Here is a 13,901-nt window from a genome sequence, read left to right as displayed (position 1 = left end):
GCAGTTGAGCCGTTGACGGTTGAGGCTTTGAAAGCGCCGGGGCGCCGCGGGTAGGAGGGGTCACCTCCCGGCCCGCCTGCCTCCTATTGGCTCACCCCAGCGTAAGCCCCGCCTCTTTCTCACAGCCCCGCCCCCGTCCCCATGGCCAGGCCTTGGCCGCCATTTTGCGGTCTCCCCTGAGGGGCCCGGCCCGGGCCCCACCATGGCTCCCCACCCCGAGGGGCTGCGCTGGTACCAGATCCCCCTCTCCTCTGCCCGCGTACCCCGCTCGGGGCTCTTCAGCTATGGTTTCCAGGCCGGCCTCCAGCGCTACCAGCAGCTCCGCGCCCTCAAGCACCTCCGGGTGGGCCGCCCTGTCGCCCCACCGCCTCCCGGCCTGTTGGAGCCCTGGCCCCCTGTACTGCCGCCTGCCGACAGCCCTCCCCGGGCCTCCCAGCGCCCACGAGGCGCTGGCAGGGTGCGAGGTGAGCACAGCACTGCCCTGGGGACAGGTGTGAGAGGACCTGTGACCTTCCTGTTGGCCCTATGGTGCCCCAAGGGGGACCCCAGTCACCCCCATGTTGTCCCCACAGCCCTCCCTGTGCCCCAAGTGGGACCCTGGTCACACCTGCGTTGTCCCCACGGCCCTCCCCATGGTCTAAGGGTGGCCCCAGTCACCCCCACATTGTCCTCACAGTCATCCCTGTGCCACAAGTGGGTCTGTGGTGACCCCTGCGCTGTCCCCACAGCCCTCTCTGTACCCCAGGGGGGTCCGCAGTCACCCCCACATTGTTCCCACAGCCCTCCCTGTGCCCTATGTGGGACCCCAGTCATCCCCACATTATCCCCACAGCCCTCCCCATGCCCCAGGGGGGCCCCTGGTCACGCCTGCGTTGTCCCCACAGGCCCCATGCCACCAAGGGGGGCGCCTAGTCACCCCTGCGTTGTCCCCACAACCCTCCCTGTGCCCCAAGGGGCTCTGTGGTGATCCCTGTGCTGTCCCCACAGCCCCCCGGCGCCCCAAGGAGTCCCCTGGCACCAGGAAACGGGTGAGCAGAGGGCCACAGCCTCCTGGCTCCACTCAGCCCCATGCCAACCAGCGAGATGCAGCCAGCCGGGGCTCCCCACCGTGCCAGGTGGCACTGGACAGTTCCAGGCATATCCTGCTGCTGCCGGAGGAGCCTGCAGGGTCCCTGGGGGGTGAGGCCAACCGTGGGCAGTGCACTGCAGCCGGGACGGTGCCGCAGCAGGCAGGCAGGAGCTTTGGGGGGCACCCGCCGGGCATGGAGAGGGGGCGGGTGTCCCCCACAGACAGTGAGGACGATGACCTGATCCCGCTGAAGGACATGCTGCTGGCGGGGGACGAGCCCCCGAGCCCTGCAGACCACCAGCAGGTAGGTCCCTGCCCGAGGGTGGGTGCCTCGGCATCAGGGGTCCCTGGGGTTGTCCTGGCGCCCACTGGGTGTTGTGGTACCCACTGAAGTGTAGCCGTTCCCTTGCTCTGTTGCCCAGGTTACGTGCCCACGGCCAGATCCGCTTGCCAACAGCCTGGATTCACTGGTCCGGGAGAAGAGGTAAGACTGGCACCCCGTGGGCACGGGGGCTGTGCTGGGCATCCCGGGGTGCCCTCGCCCTGCCCTAACCCCCTGTGCCAGGGAGCAGGGCCAGGCAGCCACGCTGCAGGCTGGCCTGGTGCGGGTGCACATGGATGACGCCAGTCCCTGGGAGTCCCCGGACGAGGACGCCGAGATGCCTGAGGAGCACAGGTACCCCTGCCAGCCGTGCCTGGGCGCAGGGTTAGGGGGTCTGTGCGGTGCCTGCTCCCTGCCTGACACTGCCCGCCCGCTCGCAGGGATCTCCTGGCCCGCTTGGCCGTGAAAGCCAACTTCATCCCCACCGTCCACCCCGGGGAGCCCATCTTCTGCGCCCGCCTGGCACCAGTGCCCACCCTGGACACCCACGGGCTGGAGCCTCAGAGCGCATTGGAGGGATTCTTCCTGTGGTGAGCGCCAGGCACGGGGCAGGCAGGACGTATTGGGGTGATGGGGGGAGACAGGGGGTGCAGGCAGGGCCCTGTTCATCCCCCATCTCTGCCCCAGTGACTCGCCTGCCTGCCAGGCAGCTTTCGTCCGCGATGGGGGCCTCAGCCTGCTCTACCGCTGCGTGCCCACCTGCCCGCTGCCCGTCCTGCGCTGGCTTTTCCAGGTAAGCCACCGTCGCAGGAGGGTGCCCCCTCTTCTTGTGGCGCCACCCTGGTCACCCCCTCTTTGTTTTGGCAGCTGATGACCCTTTGCCCGGACACGACCAACGCATCCCAGGCACTGTGGGAGATCTGGCTGAGCACCGGGGGTGAGCGCAGGGCAGGCACAGGGCTGCCTGGCCGGGGTGCCCCCCAAACCCCGCCGGCACAGCCCCTGCCCACCCTCACCGTCCCCTCACCGGCAGGCGAGCCCTGGTGCCCCACCGTGCAGGAGATCAGCCAGGCTTTCGTCCACCTCGGCGCTGACCTGAGCCCCCTGCGCCACTGGCGCCTGCTGCCCCCCGAGCTGTGCCCCGCGGACAGGAGGTGAGCCCTGGCGCGGCGGGCAGGAGGGTGCTGCCCACCCTGCCAGACCCCTGCCAACTCCTTCTGCTCCCTCCAGGAGCCTGGATCCGACCTGCTCCCCAAGGCAGGCGAGCCCCGATGCCACCAGCACGTTGGCCCTGGTGACACAGCTCAGTGACATCTGCAAGGTGGGAGCCCGCTGCCCGCGCCGGGGATGCTGCGCCTTCATTATCTCTGCCCTGCTAATTGGGAGGGTGGTGCTGATGCCAGCTCCTGGAGGAGTGCCTGCTAGGGCTGCCACCGGCTGTGCCAGGCTGTTTCTGCCCCAGCAGGGATGTTGCCACAACGGTTTTCAGGGGCTCCTCAGTGACACACCGCCTTCCCTTCCAGTTCCTGGCGCTGTGCGTGGTCACCCAGCCGTGCCGCTACGCCGACGGTGCCCGCCTGGCACTCGTCAGCCTCCTCTCCTTCCTTGGCCTCGACCGGGCGCTGCGCTGCCAGCCCCTGCCCGAGCTGCAGCACCTCCTGCACTGCCTGCTGGAGGGCATCCGGGACTGGCAGGAGCAGGTACCCAGGGCAGGGGGATCCCCTCACCCCGTGCCCACCCTCCACACCCCTCCCCGAGGGCTCTGCCCACCCTGCCCGCGCCTCAGTGCCTCCCTCTCTCCCCAGCTGCCTGCCCTCTGCCTGTCCCTCTGCCAGCTTTCTCGGCACCACCATAACCTGGTTGCCCTCGTGCAGCTGCTGCCAGACCTCACGAGCAGGGGCAGGTACGTCCCAGCCTGCAGCCGGGCAGGATGCCAGGCAGAGCTGGCAGCAATGGCCTGCCAGGCGTCCTGTGCCACCCATGGCCCCGTGGATTGGTGAGAGGGAGCCCAGTGGGAGCTGGCACAGCCCCGCGGCGCCGTGCCAGAGCTGGGCAGGCTGGGATGTGTCTGCTTCTAATTCCTTTATTCCAGCCGGTTGTGCAGGCACAAAGCAGGCAGGATCCGGCTGCTGGCACCGCCGCCCCTTGCCACGGGCATCCGGAGGGCACAGGGGCCACGCCAGCACTGCGCAGATGTCCCAGCCTGGCACTGGGGGATGGCGGTGATGGGCACAGAGGTGGGAATGGACACGTGGGGACACACCGGACCCTCCTTCACGCTCTTCCCCCTCTCCCCAGGGAGCTTCGCCGGCACCTGAGCCTTCATGCCATGGCCCGGCTGCTGGGGGAGCCGCTGGGCACTGTGCCACCCGCCGGGGCGCACGTGGAGGTGGGTGCACTGAGGTGGGACCGCGCTGGGTCTCCGGCACCCACCGCGGGGTCCAGCACGGGGTGCGGGCACCCTGACACCCACTCTCCCCGCAGCTGCAGGTGCTGGGCCGGCTCCTGGTGCTGGCGCAGCCGGACTCCCTGCGACGCCTGGTGCTCGCCGGGGGCCTGGAGGAGCCGCAGGACGCTGACCAGGAGGTGGGTGCTCCCCTCGCCGGGAAATGGGTGCCGTGGGGCACCCCCCAATGTGCTCCGCACCCCTTTTGGTGAGCCCCCGTGCCGGCTCCCGCCCACAGGCTTGCTACCTGAGCTACAGCCTCCTCCTCCTCGCCAGCAATGTGGTGGGCACCGAGCATCCGCCGGTGGAGCAGCGGGTGAGCACCGGGCCCTGGGGGGTACCCTGGGGAGTCCAGGGGGGGTCCACCGTGTCCCTGACCCCCCCCCGCCTGTCCCCACAGGGCCACCTGGAGCAGCTCTGCACCCAGCTGGACCGGCATTTCGGGAGGGGGCTGCGCGAGGGCACCGGGGTCCTCTTCCGCGCCCAGCTGAAGGGCCTGGCCACCCTCCTCTACGTCAAGTGGCAGGAGATGCTGGTGTAGGGCGGGGTCCCCCCGTCCCCACCCCCCTACCCAATAAACACCCCTAGCTCCTCCTGCGCCTGCGGGTGTGTTGGGGTGGCCAGCGTTGGTGGCCATTGGCACCCCAAAAGGGTGCCAGGGTTCCTGACCCCTGTAGGCTGAGCACAGGCTAAGCTGAGCCCAGGCTGGGCTGGGCCAAGCTGGGATGGGTTGAGCCAAGCCAAGGTGAGCTGGGTTGAATGGGGTTGGGCTGGGCTGAATTGAGTTGAGCATGGCCAAGCTGCGCTGAATTGGGCTGGGCCAAATTGGGCTGAGCTGAGCCGAACTGGGCTGTGCCAAGCCTGGCTGAGCCCAGCTGGGCTGAGCCGAACCAGGCTGAGATGGGCTGAGCTGAAGCAGGTTGAGATGGGCTGAGCCAAACTGGGCTGAGCTGGGCTGAGCCAAACCAGGTTGAGCCAAACCAGATTGAGCTAAGCTGGGCTGAGCCAAACCAGGTTGAGCCAAGCCTGGTTCAGCCAAGCTGGGCAGAGCTTGAACGGGGTTGAGATGGGCTGAGCTGAACTGGGCTAAGCCAAACCAGGTTGAGCGAAGCTGGGCTGAGCCAAACCAGGTTGAGCCAAGCCTGGTTGAACCTAGTTAGGTTGAACTGAACTGGGTTGAGATGGGCTGAGCCAAACCAAATTGTGCGAAGCTGGGCTGAGCTGAACCAGGTTGAGCCAAGCCAGGTTGAGCTGAACCATGTTGAGCCAAGCCTGGTTGAGCCAAGTTGGGCTGAGCCGAACCAGGTTGAGATGGGCTGAGCCAAGCTTGGTTGAGCCAAGCTTGGTTGAGCCAAACCAGCTTGAGCCAAGCTTGTCTGAACCGAACTGGGTTGAGATGGGCTGAGCCAAACCAGATTGAGCCAAGCAGGGCTGAGCTGAACCAGGTTGAGCCAAGCCTGGTTGAGCCAAACCAGGTTGAGCCAAGCCTGGTTGAGCCAAGTTGGGCTGAGCCGAACTGGGCTGAGATGGGCTGAGCCAAACCAGATTGAGCGAAGCTGGGCTGAGCCAAACCAGGTTGAGCCAAGCCTGGTTGAGCCAAGCTTGGCTGAGCCGAACTGGGCTGAGCTGGGCTGAGCCAAACCAGACTGAGCTAAGCTGGGCTGAGCTGAACCAGGTTGAGCCAAGCTGGGCTGAGCCGAACCCCATTGAGCCAAGCCTGGTTGAGCCAAACCAGGTTGAGCCAAGCCTGGTTGAGCCAAGCTGGGCTGAGCTGAACGCGGCTGAGCCAAGCCTGGTTGAGCGGGGCCGGACCGTGCCGAGCTGAGCCGAGCCGGGTTAAGCCGACCCGACCCGACCCGACCCGATCGGATCCGATCCCAGCCCGGTCTCGGCGGGGCGGCCGTGACGTCAGGGCCGGGGCGGGGCCGAGCGGAGCCGCGCGGCGCGCTCCCACCGCCGCCCCGCGCCGCCGCCGCCGCCGCCTCCCGCCGCCTCCCGCCGCCCCGGCCCCGGCCCCCCCCCGCCGCCGCCGCCGCCGCGCCCCGAGGTGAGTGCGGCCCCCCCGCCCCCGCCCCGCCGGGCCCGCCCCGGCCCCCCCGCCCCGCCCCGGTATTGTTGTGGCGGAGCCGCGGGGGCGGGGGGAGGAGGGGGAGGCGCTTTGTTCCTCCCGGTACCGGCCGTCGGGACCCGCGCCCCCGGCGGCGTCGCCTCCCCCCTCCCCCCCGCCCTCCACCGGCTCCGCTGCTGCGGGGGCCGGACCCCCCTCCGGTAACGGGAACCCCCCCGCGCCCCGATCCGTCGGTGCGCCGGGCTCCCCCCCCCCCCCCCCCGCGTCGGTACGGGCAGCCGGTACCGCCGGTGCCGGCCCCCCCGCGCGGGGCAGCGGCGGGGAGGTGCTCCCACCCGCGGGGGCCGGGTGGGCTCGTCCCGAGGGGCTGCGTGGCGCCGGGGCCCCCCCACCCCCCCCGGCCACCCCACGGGACCCCCAGGCCACCAGCACCAAAACGGGGCACCCTGGGGACCCCGTCCTGCCCGTGGCAGCCGGCCATGGCCAGCGGCACCCTGGCCGTGGCCACAGCACCCCGGCCGTGCCCGTGACACCCCGGCCGTGCCCGCGACACTCTGGCCGTGGCCTCTGGCACCCTGGCCGTGCTTTTGTCCCCAGGGCCATGCCCGTGGCACCCTGACTGTCCCATGGCACCCCAGCTGTGCCCGTGGCACACTAGCCATGCCCGTGACACTCTGGCCATGATCATGGCACCCTGGCTGTGCCCGTGGCACCCCGGCCATGCCTGTAGCACCCCAGCTTTGCCTGTGGCAACCTGACCGTGCCCAGGACACCCCCGCCATGCCTATGGCACCCCAGCCGTGCCCACGGCACCCTGGCCATGACCGTGGCACCACAACCGTGCCTGTGGCACCCTCACCATGACCATGGCACCTTGACCGTGCCCATGACACCCCCACCATGCCTGTAGCACCCCTGCTGTGCCAGTGGCACCCCAGCCGTGCCCACAGCACCCTGGCCGTGACCCTGGCACCGCGGCCGTGCCTGTGACGCTCTGGCCATGGCCTGTGGAACCTGGCTGTGCTTTTGTCCCCAGGGCCGTGCCCGTGGCACCCTGAGCGTGCTCATGGCACCCTGGCCATGACTGTGGTGTCCCAGCTGTGCCCATGGCACCATGGCCATGCCCATGGCACCCTGGCTGTTCCCATGGCACCCTGGGCATGCCTGTAGCACCCCAGCTGTGCCCATGGCACCCTGGTGTGACCGTGACACCCTGGCTGTGCCTGTAGCACCCCAGCTGTGCCCGTGACACCCTGGCTGTGCCCGTGGCACCCTGGCCGTGACCGTGACACCCTGGCTGTGCCTGTAGCACCCCAGCTGTGCCTGTGGCACTCTGGCGTGACCGTGGCACCCTGACTGTGCCTGTGCCACCCCGCCCATGCCCGCGGCACCGGCAGCCCCCTGCCTGCGGCCCCCCGCCGCCGCGGGCACCCCGGCCGGGGCGTCCCCCATTCCCACGGCGGCGGGGGGCCCGTTCCCGGCCCCCCACCCTCCCGGAAATCCTTCCCCAGCCGGCGCGGGGCCCCCCCGGACCCCCCCCGGCTTCCTGCTTCCCGCCGGGCAGGGCAGAACAATTCCCGGCCGCCCGCTCGCCCGGCCGCATCCTGCCCAGCCTGGGGGGGATGACACAGCGCGGGGCACCCCCGGACACCGGGCAGTGCCGGGGGGTCCCGGGGCAGGACGCGGGTGAGGTGGGGCCGCCCGGGTGGGGTGGGAAGCGGAAGGGCCCATTTCCTTCTCCGTGTCCCCCCTTCCGTGAGTCACGGAGGAGGAGGGACCATGGCGGGGGGGGCAGCAAGTTGGGGGACCCGCGTGTGTGTGTCCCCCCCCGCCGCTGCGTGGGGTGCCCCTGGCCTCGTGACGCGCGGCCCTCAATACCCGCCTTGTCCCCGCGCCGCCCGCGTGACGCCGGCTCTGTCGGTGTCGATGCCCCGTAACCCTAACGGGGGCCGGGCGTGTCTGTCCCCCCCCCCGCCCCTCCAGGCCCTGTGTCCCCCCCCTTCCCCGGCGCCATGGCCCCCCGCCGGCTGCTGGCCCTCGCCTCGCTGCTGGCCCTCGCCACCGCTGCCACCACCCCGGGGTCCCTGTGGAGCGCCGTGCCCCGAAAAACCGTCCCCTACGCGGGTGAGTACTGTGTCCATCCCCCGCCCGGGGGGGGCCAGGGAGAGGGGAGCAGGTTGGGGAAACTGAGGCACGGCAGGGTGGGCCCATTGATCCCATCCCTTGCTGACACCAGGGTGACACAGTGGCTGTAGTTGTCCCCACCTCGGGCAGCTTCTGTCCCCCGCCAACTTGTCAGCACTGTGGGGACCCCCCCTGCGTCGGTGGCCCCAAAACCGCGGGTCTGCAGGAGCGGGGGGACACACACGCAGCGGTGCTGCCCTGCATCCCTGTACCGTGTCCCCTGTCCCCGTGCCCTGCTGTGTCCCCTGTCCCCGTGCCCTGCCGTTGCCCCCTGTCCCCATCCCTCTGCTGTGTCCCCTGTCCCCGTGCCCTGCCATCGCCCCCGTCCCCATCCCTCTGCCGTGTCCCCTGTCCCCACCCCTCTGCCATGCCAGCACCCCGAGATGCCATCCTTTTGCCGTGCCAGCACCCTGTGTCCCCATCTGTGCTGCGCACTCTGTCCCTATCCCTGTGCCATGCCAGCACCGGTGTCCCTGTCCCTTTGCCGTGCCCTGTGTCCTCATCCCTTGCCCCATTCCCCTGTGTGCTGGCATTGCCCCATGTCCTCTGTCCCTCCACTGTGCCAGCGTCCCCATGCCGTGTCCCCTGTGCCATGCCCACGCCCGAGACCCCCATCCCTTTGCCGTGCCACCATCCCCGTGCCGTGCCCCCTGTCCCTGTGCTGTCCCACAGCCAAGACCCCCACCCCTTTGCTCTGCTGGCGTCCCGCGTCCCTGTCCCATCCCCATGCCTTGTCCTTGTGCCATGCCTGCGCCCGAGACCCCCATCCCTTTGCTGTGCCACCAACCCGTGCCGTGCCCCCTGTCCCTGTGCCGTGCCCATGCCCAAGACCCCCATCCCTTTGCTCTGCCGGTGCCCCGCGTCCCCGTCCTGTCCCGTCCCCATGCTGTGCCAGCCCCGTGTCCCCGTTCCTGCCCGGGGGCCCTGGCGCCTCCCCTGTCAATGGGGCCTTTCTGCAGGGCCCGGGGGCGGGCAGGGGGGGCGCAGGGTCTCGCCAAAGGCCGCTGTGTTCGCCCGGCGCCGCCAGCGCCTGCTCCGGTGACAAAGAGCCCTTTGTGTGGCACCGGGGCTGGGGGGCTTCCGGCGGCGGTGGTGGTGGTGGGGGGTACCCTGGGGGTGCCAGTCGTGCCCACCCGGGGAGGGGGGGACCGCGGGGCCGGCGGTGGCCTCGCTCTGATGTCCCCGTGTCCCCCGTCCCCCTCCGCAAACCCCACAGAGCTGAAGGACGTGGCCAAGCGCTTCTCGCAGGGGGGCGTCTCGCACTACCTGACGCTGACGCTGGACGAGGCCGAGGCGCTGCTCTACGTGGGCGCTCGTGAGGCCGTCTTCGCCCTGGCCACCGGCACCGTGGAGCTCAAGGCGGCGGTGAGGTCCCAGGGGACCCCAGAGCGGGGGGATATTTGGGGGGGGCGGGTGTGTTTCCAGCCCGCTGACGCTTTTTCTGTCCCCAGATCTCCTGGGAAGCCCCTGTGGACAAGAAAGCTGAGTGCATCCAGAAGGGCAAGAACAACCAGGTGGGGGGCACGGGTGCCGTGGCTGCAGCGGAGGGGTTACAGGGCACCCCGGTGTGCCCCCCCACCCCCTTAACCGCCTCTTCTTCCCCCCCAGACCGACTGCTTCAACTACGTGCGCTTTCTGCAGAGCTACAACAGCTCCCACCTCTACGCCTGCGGCACCTACGCCTTCCAGCCCAAGTGTACCTACATCGTGAGTGCGGCCCCCGGGGGGCCCCCCAAAGCCTGTCAGCCCCCGGTTCCCCCCTGCCTCTGGGGACGAGGTCCAGGGCAGCCCCCCCGGACTTGGGAGCGTCATTTAGGGGGATGTCTCTGTCCCTAGGGGTGTCATTCAGGGGCATCCCTGTGCGCAGGAGGGTCATTTGGGATGGCCTTGTTCCCATGAGGGTGGCCTGGGGGTGTCCCTGTCCCCTCAGAGGGTTGTTAGGGGTGTCCCTGTCCACAGAAGGGTCATCCAGGGGTGCCCCTGTGCCCAGGGGGGTCATTGCGGGGTGTCCCTGTGCCCAGGAGGGTTGTCCCCTGTCCCTGGGAGCATCATTTAGGGCTGTCCCTGTCCCAGAAGGGTCATCCAGGGGTGTCCCTGTGCCCGTGGCTGGTCTGGGTGTGGGGGGACGTGAACCGGGGAGAGGGTCGGGACCCCCACCCACTCCTGTCCCCCGCAGGAACTGTCTGGCTTTACCCTGGACCAAGTGGCTTTTGAGGACGGCAAGGGAAAGTGTCCGTATGACCCCACCAAGGGACACACCGGCCTCATTGTGGGTAAGTGGCACCGCCGGGCACCCGCTGGGGTTGAGGGGGGTACCCGCTGCACCCCCGCCATCCCCCTCCCTAAACCCTCACCTTGCAGACGGGGAGCTATACTCGGCCACCTTCAACAACTTCCTGGGCACAGAGCCCGTCATCCTCCGCAACCTGGGCCCCCACTACTCCATGAAGACGGAGTATCTCACCTCCTGGCTGAATGGTAGGGTCAGAGGGACGCAGGGGGGGACGGCGCGGGCACCCCCCCACTGCCAGCACGGCGTTACCCTCCCCTTTCCGCCCCCTCCCTCCTCCGCAGAGCCCCACTTCGTGGCTTCGGCTTACGTGCAGGAGAGCGCGGCCAGCAGCACCGGGGATGACGACAAGGTTTACTTCTTCTTCAGCGAGCGAGCAGTGGAGTACGACTGCTACGCGGAGCAGGTCGTGGCCCGCGTGGCGCGGGTCTGCAAGGTATGGGGAGGGGACAACCCGTGCCGGGGACGCCGTCCCGGCGTGGCTTCGCTCCGCCGGTGAGTGCGGTGGCCCTGTCTTGATGCCGGCTGGGTGCCCAGGGGGATGTCGGCGGTGCCCGCACGCTGCAGAAGAAGTGGACGACCTTCCTGAAGGCTCGCTTGGTGTGCTCGGCGCCCGAGCAGCAGCTCCACTTCAACCGCCTCCAGGCCGTCTTCACCCTGCCGGGGGCCGATTGGCAGGACACCGCCTTTTTTGGGGTCTTCCAGGCCCGCTGGTGAGCGTGCAGGGACGCGGCAGCCCCAGGGTTCCCCGTGACCGGTTGCTCCCCCTAAAAACCTGCCCTGTCCCTTGCAGGGGGGACGTGGATGTCTCGGCTATTTGCCGGTACCACATCCTGGAGGTGAAGAAGGCGTTTGAGGGGCCCTACAAAGAATACCGGGAGCAGGCGCAGAAGTGGGGCCGGTACTCGGATGAGGTGCCGAGTCCCCGTCCTGGCGCGGTGAGTGCCGGCACTGGGCGTAGGAGGGGAGAAGAGGGTGCAGGATCCGGCCGCGCACCTGACAGTGCCTTCCCTCCCCAGTGCATCACCGACTGGCACCGCCAGAACGGCTTCGCCAGCTCCCTCGAGCTGCCCGACAACACTCTCAACTTTGCCAAGAAGCACCCGCTGATGGACGAGCCCATCCTGCCCCACCACGGGCGCCCGCTCCTGCTCAAGAAAGATGCCAACTTCACCCAGCTGGTGGTAGACCGAGTGCCCGGGCTGGATGGCGCCGTCTACGAGGTGCTTTTCATCGGCACAGGTACCCGCCGGGCTCGGGGGGGAAGCCGGGGAGGGGGCTGTGGAGGGCTCCTGGCGTGGGGACGTCCCTCACCGCCCACCGCGACCCGCAGGTGATGGCTGGGTGCACAAGGCGCTGAACCTGGGCACTCACGTCCATCTGGTCGAGGAGCTGCAGGTTTTCGAGCCGGCGCAACCCGTGGAGAGCCTGGTCCTGGCCGGTCGGAAGGTGAGCGGTGCCACAGGGAAGGGGCTGGGGCCCGGGGCGTCACCTCGCCGTGTCACCTTGCCCGTTCTCCTTGCCCTCGCAGAAGCTGCTCTTCGCCGGGTCCCGTTTCCAGGTGGCCCAGTTGCCCCTGGCCGACTGCGGCCGCTACCAGTCGTGCATGGACTGCGTCCTCGCCCGGGATCCCTACTGCGCCTGGAGCCACAATGCCAGCCTCTGCGTCCGCACCGACGGCCTCAATGGGTAAGGGGGTTCCCCGGAGAGTGGAGGGACACCCCGCCGTGGCACGGGGTCCCCTCCTCACCTCCGCCGCCTCCTCCCGCAGCTCCCAGCTGGTCCAGGACGTGCTGAGCTCCGACACCCGCGCCTGCACCCTGCCGCAGGTGGCCAAGCAAGGTGAGACCCCCCCCCAGCGCCGCGTGGAGCCAGGAGAGGCGGGGACAGGGCCCCCCCCTTTGTGCCTCCCCTCCTGACTCGGCCCCTTTCCCGCAGGGACCATCACCCCCAAAAATGTGACGGTGGTGGCGGGCACCGACCTGGTGCTGACGTGCCGCTTGGGCTCCAACCTGGCCCAGGCGCTGTGGACCTTCGAGGGTCGGGCGCTGGCGGCCGAGCAGGCGCTGGTGCTGCACGACACTCGTCTGCGGGCTCTGGTGGTGCCAGGAGCCGGGGCGCAGCACAGCGGCATGTACCGCTGCTTCTCGGAGGAGCAGGGCGCCCGGTTGGGTGGCGAGGTGTACCGGGTGGCGGTGTTGGCCGGCCCCGGGGTGCCGCTGGAGACGCGGGCGCCACTGGAGAGCCTGGGGCTGGTGTGGGTGGTGGCGGTGTGCCTGGGCGCCCTGTGCCTGGTGCTGGTGCTGGTGGTGCTCTCCCTTTGGCGGCGGCTGCGGGAGGAGCTGGGCAAAGGCGCCAAAGCCATCGAGAGCACCCTGGTGTACCCCATCGAGCTGCCCAAGGAGCCCCCCAGTCCCCGCTTCGTGCCCAGCGCCGCTTCCGACTCGGACGAGAAGCTCTGGGACCCGGCCAGCTACTACTACTCGGACGGCTCGCTCAAAATCGTGCCCGGTCACGCCACCTGCCGCAACGGCGGCCCCCCCGGCGCCGCCTCGCCGCCCAACGCCATCCCCGGGCAGCCCCTCCACTCGCCCACCCGCATCCACCTGGGTCCCCTGCGCGGTTCCTCCTCCAACGGCTACATCCGCCTGGCGCTGGGCGCCGAAGAGCGGCCGCCCTGCGCTGACCTGGCCGAGGAGCTGCGGCGCAAGCTGCAGCAGCGCCAGCCCCTGCCCGACTCCAACCCCGAGGAGTCCTCGGTCTGAGCCGACGGCGGGCGGCCTCCCCGCCGCCGAGCAGCCGTACCTACCTCAGGGCCCGGCCCGGCACCCGCCGCGGGGACCCCGGTGCTGGCACCCGCCGTGGGGACCACCGCCTCGGCACCGGCACCCGACTTGGGGCTGCAGTGCAGGCACCAGAAAACACTGCGGGGATGCCGGCGCCCATCTTGGGGACTGCCACACCGGCACCGGCACCCACCTTGGAGACTGCCAGCTCGGCACCGGCACCCACCTTGGGGATGGGGCTGCCACCCCGGCACTGGTACCCATTTTGGGGACTGCTGCCCCGGCACCCGCCTTGGGGCCACGGCACCGGCACCGTGTCACACGTTGGAGGCACCGATGCCCGTCTTGGGCACCGGAGCCGCTCTTGGTCGCCACGTCCGCCTTCGGTACCGCGCCCCGGGCAAGGGACTGCCCCTGGGGACCGCCACCGGCCTTGGGGACCGCCGAGCCCCCCCCGGGGCACCGTGTCCTGCCCCAGGCGGCGGCCGCGGGATGGGTTTTTTTGGGATGATTTCAGAACCAATTGGGTTTTTCTTCACGAGAAGTTTTCTAACGCCCCCCTCGCCCCCCCCGGGGACCCCCCGAGCCCCGGGGGGCCTCGTAGCCCCCGGCCCCGGCTGTAAATACCCCCCCGCCTGCCCCCTGCACGCTGCCCGCCTGGGCCCCTTTTGTATAACACCCCCCTCCCCAAGTGTAATTTATTTGTTACCGAAATATATTTATTTGCTGTAAATAC

General features: G+C 69.6%; 2 protein-coding genes across 2 annotated transcripts; both read left to right on the top strand.

The window, feature by feature from the left end:
• Positions 1-202: 202 nt before the first annotated feature.
• Positions 203-4,378, top strand: FAM178B (family with sequence similarity 178 member B; the record flags this gene model as incomplete). Its single annotated transcript, XM_082336241.1, has 15 exons — positions 203-464; positions 988-1,373; positions 1,492-1,553; positions 1,635-1,745; positions 1,832-1,981; positions 2,079-2,184; positions 2,259-2,328; positions 2,425-2,545; positions 2,625-2,712; positions 2,915-3,091; positions 3,197-3,294; positions 3,690-3,780; positions 3,876-3,977; positions 4,076-4,153; positions 4,238-4,378. 15 exons carry the CDS (start codon positions 203-205, stop codon positions 4,376-4,378), a joined length of 2,043 nt encoding a protein of 680 aa, XP_082192367.1.
• A 3,527-nt stretch (positions 4,379-7,905) lies between these two features.
• LOC309602165 (semaphorin-4C-like) lies at positions 7,906-13,830 on the top strand. Its single transcript, XM_082335538.1, has 14 exons — positions 7,906-8,029; positions 9,306-9,454; positions 9,541-9,603; positions 9,698-9,796; positions 10,266-10,362; positions 10,451-10,567; positions 10,664-10,815; positions 10,917-11,092; positions 11,173-11,317; positions 11,399-11,621; positions 11,713-11,828; positions 11,911-12,068; positions 12,151-12,221; positions 12,318-13,830. Exons 1-14 carry the CDS (start codon positions 7,918-7,920, stop codon positions 13,142-13,144), a joined length of 2,505 nt encoding a protein of 834 aa, XP_082191664.1. The 5' UTR covers positions 7,906-7,917; the 3' UTR covers positions 13,145-13,830.
• The last annotated feature ends 71 nt before the right edge of the window (positions 13,831-13,901 follow it).

Source organism: Platalea leucorodia (genome assembly GCF_965183815.1).
Source record: "Platalea leucorodia genome assembly, chromosome: Z".
Lineage (NCBI taxonomy): Eukaryota > Metazoa > Chordata > Aves > Pelecaniformes > Threskiornithidae > Platalea > Platalea leucorodia.
Note: the sequence above shows the minus strand (reverse complement) of the source record. Positions and strands in the feature narration are given on the sequence as shown.

Bases quoted from the DNA above. Each gene is read 5' to 3' on its own strand.
- LOC309602165 (XM_082335538.1), top strand. From the start codon at position 7,918: ATGGCCCCCCGCCGGCTGCTGGCCCTCGCCTCGCTGCTGGCCCTCGCC. The intron at 10,568-10,663 runs GTAGGGTCAGAG...CCTCCTCCGCAG, and splicing joins TCTCACCTCCTGGCTGAATG to AGCCCCACTTCGTGGCTTCG. The intron at 11,622-11,712 runs GTACCCGCCGGG...CGCGACCCGCAG, and splicing joins GGTGCTTTTCATCGGCACAG to GTGATGGCTGGGTGCACAAG.